The sequence below is a fragment of the Amblyraja radiata genome, chromosome 29 (assembly GCF_010909765.2).
Source record: "Amblyraja radiata isolate CabotCenter1 chromosome 29, sAmbRad1.1.pri, whole genome shotgun sequence".
NCBI lineage: Eukaryota > Metazoa > Chordata > Chondrichthyes > Rajiformes > Rajidae > Amblyraja > Amblyraja radiata.
Window position 1 is genome coordinate 34,497,634 of NC_045984.1, and position 10,168 is coordinate 34,507,801.

At 42.3% G+C, this 10,168-nt stretch overlaps 1 protein-coding gene across 4 annotated transcripts in view; it reads left to right on the forward strand.

The window, feature by feature from the left end:
* Positions 1–6,416, forward strand: part of ubxn6 (UBX domain protein 6) — a 45,746-nt gene extending 39,330 nt beyond the window's left edge. For 3 of the 4 annotated variants that reach the window (XM_033047279.1, XM_033047281.1, XM_033047282.1), the window contains exons 9-11: positions 485–615; positions 1,304–1,449; positions 3,516–3,664. In XM_033047279.1, coding sequence (XP_032903170.1) covers positions 485–615; positions 1,304–1,449; positions 3,516–3,641 — 403 coding nt within the window. In that variant the 3' untranslated portion in view covers positions 3,642–3,664. Of the gene's footprint in view, positions 1–484; positions 616–1,303; positions 1,450–3,515 lie in introns of all 4 variants that reach the window. The other variant, XM_033047280.1, reaches the window with a different exon arrangement.
* The last annotated feature ends 3,752 nt before the right edge of the window (positions 6,417–10,168 follow it).

Consider the following 10,168-nt stretch of genomic DNA (forward strand, 5'->3'; position numbering starts at 1 on the left):
GCTCCCCCTAGAGCAAGCCCTACTTTTATTTGCTGTTCAATTAACCAATTTACAAATTTAGTTACTGGTTTTTAAATGACCCGCTCTTGAAAACTCACCAAGGCTTTAACTTCTGCAGCCAATCCCCACACTTGCTCCTTCACCTGCTGCTCCTCTGCCGACCTTGTGACTACTTGTGTTTTCCTGGCTGCTCTTGTTTACAGCTTAATTGGTATGACCACAAACTAACCCCTGCCTAGATGGGCAACTGGATAATCAAACTTGGGGGTGGGGAGATGTTCATGGACAGATGAGAGTAAATAGATGACATGAAAATATTTGGGCTTTGGGACTGATGCGATTGCTGTGAGAGCTGGTACAGGCCTGCCTCCTTTAAGTATATATAACATTTATTTAGCTCGTAGAGTTCAAGCTTTTCTTAATACTGGTGCCCCAATGGGTATTATGTTTAAAACTAATGCAACAATTTAATGTTTGATGGTAGGTCAGAGACGGTGGAAAGGACAACTTTGCTGAGAACCAAAGCAATGAGGGAGAGAGATGAGCAGAGGGAGTTGAAGAAATATAATTACACGTTATTGCGTGTCAGATTCCCAGATGGATATATTTTACAAGGTCAGAAATTATTCCCAAGGATGTTATCTTCTCCACTAATTTCTTGATTTATCTTGTCTTCCTTTCAATACTGAAATGCTCTTATTATGTTTTAAATTTAATTTATAAATGTCATATGACAGGCTTATTGTTCATTTCTGCATTCTTTAAATTTTATAAGAAGCCTACAGAGCTTTCTTGACGCACATCACATTAATTCCTTTGTTAATATTTAATATTTACATAGACAGGTGAATTTAATTTTGGTTTGTTTCAGAAGTTTTTGTTATGACATTAAAGTACAGGTAATAACACATTTTAATGGAAAACTCACCTGGTCAGGCAGCCTCTGTGAAGGAAAATGGACAGACGTTGCTTTGGATCAGGACTTTTCTTCAGACTGAAGGATTCTCATCTAAAACATTGTCTGACCATTTCCCTCAACAGATGTTGCCTGATCTGCTGAGTTCCTCTAGCAATTTTTTGCTTAAGATTCCCGCATCTGCAGTCGCTTGTGTTTCCAATAATATAATGTTGATTTGGAATAGGGGTTGTTTTTAAACTAATAATTATGGGGATCTCTGGGACAACAAATTAAGCCTTCCATTTCTGATAACCTAATTTGTAATTGAAAATCTTTGTATCATTATGGGCTGTGTTTTTTTTAAATTCTTCATTTTTTATTTGTGTTAAATTTCCTTCTTTCCAGCAACATTCTATGCACGAGAGAAGGTTTTAGCTCTTCGTGAATTTGTTCATGGTGCTCTTGAAAATGACTGTGCTCCATTTGAACTGGTGGGTCCTGGAGGACGGAAGCTGAAGGATGATTCTGTAATGCTTGCGGAAGTTGGATTGGTAAACTGCTTTATAACTTTCATATTGCTTTTTATTCTTCTTTATTGCCTCCTTGCAGGGTATTGAAAGTGTCTTGCTGTTCCCTGGTCTTTGGTGACATCTGGTGGAAAGTTATAGATCGGGCAAAAGTTTTAAGTATTTTCTCTTCTCTGCCTTTGGCGTGGAAGGATCATCTATTTATGGGCAGACAATTTTGATGATATGTTCAACAGGGTTAAAATTTCAACCTGAAACGTCAATTGTTCTGTTCCACCCAGAGATACTGCCTGACCTATTGAGTTCCTTTAACAGATTGTTTATTGCTCCGTATTCCAGCATCTGCTGTCAGTTGTGTCTCTCGGGTTAAGATTCATATTTTTAGCATTTTCCTATCTGGAAGATAAAATGGCATAAAACATGGTAGGTGAGTGGGCTTGAGTTCCTATGGATAACTCCAATAGTAAATACGGCAAAGAGTTTATTGGTGAAATAAAAATAAACAATGAACATTGCAAATATTGATCTTGTAAGATTATCCATGCATTTTCACTAATATCCACATGTTTTCCCCATATTGGCCACAAGTGAGGGCCAGCTCCAGGTATTGGCAACAAACTATCTTCTGCCATCTAACTTTTCAAGCTATTATATTTCAGAATTTGAAATATGCCTGGTGCAATGTTCTTAATATTCAGCCCAGTCAGCAAGTTGTCTTACTCATTTAAAAGATGTAATATTTTGGGGATCTAACTCAAATTCAAAACCAAGGAACTGATTGTGGACTTTGGAAGGAGTAGGAGGGGGACCCACAGCCCCATTTATATCAACGGGTTGATGGTTGAAAGGGTCAAGAACTTCAAATTTCTGGGCGTGCACATCTCTGAAGATCTTTCCTGGTCCGAGAACACTAACGCAATTATCAAAAAAGCTCATCAGCGCCTCTACTTCCTGAGAAGATTACGGAGAGTCGGTTTGTCAAGGAAGACTCTCTCTAACTTCTACAGGTACACAGTAGAGAGCATGCTGACCGGTTGCATCGTGGCTTGGTTCGGCAATTTGAGCGCCCTGGAGAGGAAAAGACTACAAAAAGTAGTAAACACTGCCCAGTCCATCATCGGCTCTGACCTTCCTTCCATCGAGGGGATTTATCGCAGTCGCTGCCTCAAAAAGGCTGGCAGTATCATCAAAGACCCACACCATCCTGGCCACAAACTCATCTCCCTGCTACCTTCAGGTAGAAGGTACAGGAGCCTGAAGACTGCAACAACCAGGTTCAGGAATAGCTACTTCCCCACAGCCATCAGGCTATTAAACCTGGCTCGGACAAAACTCTGATTATTAATAACCACTTTCTGCTATTTGCACTTTATCGGTTTATTTATTCATGTGTGTATATATTTATATCATGGTATATGGACACATTTATCTGTTTTGTAGTAAATGCCTACTATTTTCTGTGTGCTTAAGCAAAGCAAGAATTTCATTGTCCTATACAGGGACACATGACAATAAACTCACTTGAACTTGAACTTGAAATTTAGAGAGGTAGAAATAGAATGGAATTTTTTTTATAGCCAACCTGTAATTTTTAATGCATTCTGATTACAAACACACCTGCAGTTCCAGTGCATTATCAGAACTAAATTCATATTTTGAAATGAATCTAGTTGCTTTCCTGATGACCTGTTCAAAAGGCTAGGTTTTTAAGGCTGAACTGGAAGAGTTATCCTGCGGTTGAAAATCTTGCAGATATTTGAAATCGGTGCAGGTTTGATCCAGGATCGGGGAAGGATATTACATTTGATTACGAACGTGGCATTTGGGAGAATTTAGTCAGAGTTTGTCCTGGTCATAATCTGGTGACATGGTGTAGATAATAGGCGAGTATGAAATTGTGCAATGTGAAGTATGAACACTAACTGCAGCATGGTTCAATCAGAGTACAACCACTGTGCCAACACTTTTTGGATGTGACATGGACTGTTTTTGTGGAAAGGATGCTTGTAGTGCTACAGTTATGCAGTGACTAGAGGGAATAAAAGGATTCTTGTTTTTTTTAACAGTACTCATCTATGCTCTGTTTTCAGGTTCCTGCTGCGTTGCTGACTTTAACATGGGATGCAGAGGTTTTATTGGATCTACAGGCTGCAGGTCATAGTTTTACTGGCACAATAAAACAAGAACTGCTGTCTAATGTTCAAACACTTGTATAAGTAAAAACCAAGACTGCTCAGTTGAATATTGTATATAAATTTATTTTATAAATGAAGCCATGTTGGTAATGCATCCATGGAGAAAGGCAGAAATCAGGAATCAATAATTTCAAAGTCAATAGACAATAGGTACAAGTATAGGCGATTCAGCCTTTCGAGCCAGCACCACCATTCACTGTGCTCATGGCTGATCATCCATCAGTACCCCGTTTCTGCCTTCTCCCCATATCCCTTGACTCTGCTATCTTTAAGAGCTCTATCTAATTCTCTCTTGAAAGCATCCAGAGAATTGGCCTCCTCTCCCTTCTGAGGCAGAGAATTCCACAGATTCACAACTCTCTGAGTGGAAAAGATTGACCTCGTCTCCATTCTAAATGGCCGACCCTTTATTCTTAAACTGTGGCCCCTGGTTCCGGATTCCCCCAACATCGGGAACATGTTTCTTGCCTCTAGCGTGTCCAAACCCTTAATAATCTTATATTTTTCAATAAGATCTCCTTTCATCCTTCTAAATTCCAGTGTATACAAGCCCAGTCGCTCCATTCTTTCAACATATGACAGTCCCGCCATCCCGGGAATTAACCTTGTGAACCTACGCTGCACTCCCTGAATAGCAAGAATGTCCTTCCTCAAATTTGGAGACCAAAACTGCACATAATACTCCAGGTGTGGTCTCACTACGGCCCTGCACAACTGCAGAAGGACCTCTTTGCTCCTATACTCAACTCCTCTTGTTACGAAGGCCAATATGCCATTAGCTTTCCTCACTGCCTGCTGTACCTGCATGCTTACTTTCAGTGACTAATGAACAAGGACACCCAGATCTCATTGTACTTCACATTTCCCCCAACTTGACACCATTCGGATAATAATCTGCCTTCCCGTTCTTGCCACCAAAGTGGATAACCTCACATTTATCCACATTAAACTGTATCTGCCATGCATCTTCCCACTCACTCAACCTGTCCAAGTCACCCTGCATCCTCATAGCATCCTCCTCACAGTTCACACTGCCACCCAGCTTTGTGTCATCTGCAAATTTGCTAATGTTACTTTTAATCCCTTCATCTAAATCATTAATGTAATTGTAAATAGCTGCGGTCCCAGTACCGAGCCTTGTGGTATCCCACTAGTCACTGCCTGCCATTCTGAAAGGAACCCGTTAATCACTACTCTTTGTTTCCTGTCTGCCAACCAATTTTCTATCCATGTCAGTACCCTACCTCCAATACCATGTGCTCTAATTTTGCCCACTAATCTCATATGTGGGTCCTTATCAAAGGCTTTCTGAAAGTCCAGGTACACTACACCACTGGCTCTCCCTTGTCCATTTTCCTAGTTTCCTCAAAAACTTCCAGATTGGTCAAGCATGATTTGAGAAAGTTGCTGTCTGTATGCTGGCTTCAATGTACCATACTTTGGAAATGTTGAAGTTAATCCAACCCTTGGTCTAGAGTTTAGATTATTTAATGTGAGGATTCCCAATGAATAGGATTTGTGTCTCCGTTGTAATCCAAATTAAGAATGAGCATCACATTGAAGTAAATCAACTTTACTTGTGAAATTCTTCCCAGTCTAACCGTGAGTGAAGGAGCATACTTTGAATATTATATCAAGAAAGGATATTGAATGTCATTTTTACAATACTACTGTAAGCCTTATGATGACATTGTAGTTGGTACATGAGAGCAGGTCTTTATGGTCTGGTGTGTTTTCAGCATGGATTGGCCAAAATTAATCTTTGTCCTCTGTCTTATAGTCACAATAATGAACCAGACATTTAAAAAAACAATTTGCATGAACTGTAAGAAACAATTCATAGATTATTATCATAGATTATTAATTAAATTTGCATTGGCGGTTAGGACATCAGGATGGGAGCATTGCAGGGAAAGGTGTGTTGCCAGCATGCAGTTTCAGTCAAAACAAGAGAACTTTAGTAACACCATATTGTGTGCATTCAGAGATAAAAGTGGGATTGATATCGAGTGGAAGTGGATATTTGGAAGTAAAATTGAGAGAATTATTTTGTTTGAAACTGGATTGTGTTCAACTTGTTCACCAGCTCGCTGGCCTGCTCTATTGTCACATAACTTCCTATTCCGAGCCACGTAGTAGAAATCAAACTACACTTTGGTTGGTTGCTTCACTGCTGCAGGAGTATTGGAGGACTGTTTTTCAGTTGAATTGTAAACCATGGCACAAAAACTGCACTTACACAATTAAGCTATGAATGACTTTGACCATAAAGAGGATTAGTTCATTGTTTGTGGATTCATGCTATGTACAAATTGGCTTCTGTCTTTCCCACAAAATAATAAAAGCATTATAAAAGTGACATTAATTATTAAAGAGGATAAGATGCTGTGTAAATCCAAGCATTTTGTTTCTAACAGCTTGTGTTGTACCAGGAAATTAAGTAAAAATTTGAACTGTTCATTCTGCTTTGTTTATAAAATTGCTAGATCTGAAAAAAAATTTAAGCTAGTTAATCATTACTACACAATGTCCAGTTTGATAACAATATAGTTTTAAATTGAGTCCCACAGTGCCAAAATGCAATAACTTGGCATTTGTGCATATTGATTTGCTGTGTTTTTGGTTATGTAGATGGCCAGCCCATCATCAGCAGCCTTTCAATTTTGCTTCATTGGTCGCGTCTGGATTATCTTAATTATTTTTGCATGTGTAGCAAAATCTTATTGGAACAGTCATTATGTGATGTACCTGTCTCCATGTGTACATTAAATACAGGCTGAGCAATGCTCGAAGGAAGCAAATATTGGTGTTGTACCTTTTGGAAATCATAATTTGACAGAGTTCAGTTCAGACTGATGTCTATACAACATGCACAGAAGCCACAACTTGCATGGTAACTGCCTGTTTCAGCAATTAGCTAGATCTCCCCTTAACACTGTATATCTATTCAACATAATTATGATTTCAAAACTAAGCTGAAATGGGAGTTTATCGTCAGTAGATCTGTTTCGTGGCCACATTCTTCATCATTAAAAACTTTCATTATTACAATGTCTTTAGCAAGGATGTCCCAAAGTGCTTCACAACATTATTACCCAACAATGGACAGTGAGCTGCACAGGGAGATACTGAGACTAAATGAGTAAAGGGTTTTACTTTATTGAACCTCTTTATCAAAGATATATAGAGGGTTTGGGGGAAGAAATCATACTTTAAGGAGTTGACAACTTACCTGTAGTTACCTAAGTGACCTGTAGTGAGGTGGAGCAAGAGGCCAGAATTAGCTTAATTAAAGTTTTTAGAAATGAATCTTTGCTTTCAAATGCAGCAGCATTCATTCTTGGTATTTATTTCCTTCCCATCCTTTCTGTGACACAGTCAACAACGAATGGTGGCCTTTTTTTTCAAAACTGGGATAGATTGTGAGAGAATGTGTACGAAATAACTGCAGGTGCTGGTTTAAATCGAAGGTAGATGTAGGAAAGAACTGCAGAAGTTGAAGAAGGGTCTCAACCCGAAACTTCACCCATTCCTTCTGTCCAGAGATGCTGCCTGTCCCGCTGAGTTACTCCAACATTTTATGTCTACGATTGATTGTGAGAGTTTAGTTGTTGGCAGTATTTAACAAATTGTGTAATATTGCGGATTAGCTTGCCGTTTCTCAGTCAGTGTATGTTTATATTTTTTTCCAAATGCTAAATGGTGCATTGCTGACAAAACTACTGACTAGTTTATTTGTTGAAAAGGTGCAAAGCCGAATATTATACTATCAAACTACTTATGATCATGATTAGCACTAGTTATTTGCTCACTATTTCACTCTACATCAATTAATAGAATACCTACTTGTTGCAAATAATTTAAAAGTAATGTCACACATTGATGCAGTTACCAAAATATATGCTTGAATCAAGATAACTTTATTTCTGTTGTCAAATTAAGGTAATGGAAGGTAGACAAAAGTGCTGGAGAAACTCAGCGGCTGAGGCAGCATCTATGGAGCGAAGGAAATAGGCAACGTTTCGAGCCGAAACCCTTTTTCAGACTGATGTGAGGCTGTGGGGGGGGGGGGGGGAGAAGAAAGGAAGAGGTGGAGCCAGTGGGCTGAGGGAGAGCTGAGAAGGGGAGGAGAAAGTAAGGACTACGTGAAATTAGAGAAGTCAATGTTCATACCGCTGGGGTGCAAACTGCCCAAGTGAAATATGAGGTGCTGCTCCTCCAATTTACGGTGGTCCTCACTCTGGCCATGGAGGCTGAGGACAGAAAAGTTGGATTTGGAATGGGAGGGGGAGTAGAAGTGCTGAGCCACTGGGAGGTCAGGTTGGTTATTGCGAACCGAGCGAAAGTGTTCGGCGAAGCGATCGCCAAGCCTACGCTTGGTCTCACCGATGTAGAGCAGCTGATATCTAGAGCAGCGGATGCAATAGATGAGGTTGGAGGAGGTGCAGGTGAACCTCTGTCATACCTGGAACGACTGCTTGGGTCCTTGAATGGAGTTGAGGGGGGAGGTAAAGCGACAAGTGTAGCATTTCTTGCGATTGCAAGGGAAAGTTCCCGGAGAGGGGGTGGTTCGGGTGGGAAGGGACGAATTGACCAGGGAGTTACAGAGGGAGCAGTCTCTGCGGAAAGCAGACAGGGGAGGAGATGGAAAGATGTGGCAAGTGGTGGGGTCACGTTGGAGGTGGCGAAAATAATAGAGGATTATTTGTTGTACCTGACGGCTGGTAGGGTGGAAGGTGAGAACAAGGGGGACTCTGCCCTTGTTACGAGTGGGGGGGATGGGGAGAGAGAGTAGAGTCACGGGGTATTGAAGAGACCCTGGTGAGAGCCTCATCTATGGTAGAAAAGGGGAACCCCCGTTCCCTGAAGAATGAGGACATCTCCGAATCCCTGGTGTGGAACACCTCATCCTGGGTGCAGATGCGGCGTAGATGGAGGAATTGGGAGTAGGGAAAGGAGTACTTACAGGAAGCAGGGTTGGAAGAAGTGTAGTCCAGATAGTCATGGGAGTCAGTGGGTTTATAGTGGGTGTCGGTCAGGAGTCTATCACCTGCGATGGACATAATGAGGTCAAGAAATGATAGGGAAATGTCGGAAATGGTCCAAGTGTATTTGAGTGCCGGATGGAAGTTAGTGGTGAAGTGGATGAAGTCAGTGAGTTGTGTGTGGGTGCAGGAGGTGGCACCAATGCACTCGTCAATGTAGCGGAGGTAGAGTTCGGGGATAGGGCCACTGTACGTCTCGAACAAGGATTGTCTGACGTACCTTACAAAGAGGCAGGCATAGCTGGGGCCCATGCCTTTGCCCATAGCTACGCCTTGTATTTGGAGGAAATGGGAGGAGTCAAACGAAAAGTTAGGGTAAGGACCAGCTCCGCTAGGCGGAGGAGAGTATCAGTAGACGGGGATTGGTTGCTTCTCCGGTCGAGGAAGAAACGGAGGACTTTGAGACCCTTCTGGTGGGGGATGGAGATGTAGAGTGACTGGACATCCATGGTGAAGATGAGGGGATGGGGCCCTAGAGAATGGAACTCCTGGAGTCGACGAAGGTAATGGAAAACTTTTTTACACAATTTGAGTTAAGTTTTACAAGAAATTGATTAATTGGAAAGAAAGGGGCAGTGCGGTAGTGTTGCTGCCTTACAGCGCCTGAGACCCGGGTTTGATCCTGACTATGGGTGCTGTCTGTGTGGAGATTGTACACTCTCCCTGTGACCTACGTGGGTTTTCTCCGGTTTCCTCCCACACTTTAAAGGTGGACAGGTTGGTAGATTAATTGACTTGGTATATTGTAAATTGTCCCTAGTCTGTGTAGGATAATGTTAAGGGTTGACGAAGACTCGGTGGGCCGGTTTCCGCGCTGTATCTCTAAACTAAACACTGTTCACAAAAATTGCGGCGCACACAGTTGCAGCGGCTCGATGTCCTCCCGGTCAGTGCTTCGTGTTTTTTGTGTATGTGTGCGTGTTGTTTTGTGTCTTGTGTACTTACTGTCAGGCGAACAACGTCTACGGCCGGCAGGATCTTCTTAGGATTGGAGCCGGTCGCGAACGGGGGGTTACCGCCGAGTTTGTACGCTCATACAAGATCCCGGCGGACATAGCGAGGAGCCCCGACTCTCCGTGGATCACCATCCCCGCGGGGAGGAGGCGAAGACGGAGCAGAGAGAGAAGGCAAAAGCGAGGCGGCAGGGCCGGCGCGCTGGCCAGGCTACGGAGGCATCCACTGAAACCACCACTTCCCAGCCTGTTTCTCACGAACGCCAGATCCCTCGCTAACAAGATGGATGAACTGAGGCTACAGACTGCAGCTAACAACGCCGTGAAGGACAGCTGTATCCTGCTGATCACGGAGACCTGGCTTCATTCTTTCATTCCGGACTCTGCTATCGAGCTAGCAGGCTACACAGCACAGCGTCATGACAGGACAAGAGACTCTGGTAAGAGCAGAGGTGGAGGGCTCTGTGTGTACATGAACAACACCTGGTGTACAAACACAGTGATTGTGGACAGTCACTGCTCCCCGAACCTGGAGTATGTGACTGTTAAA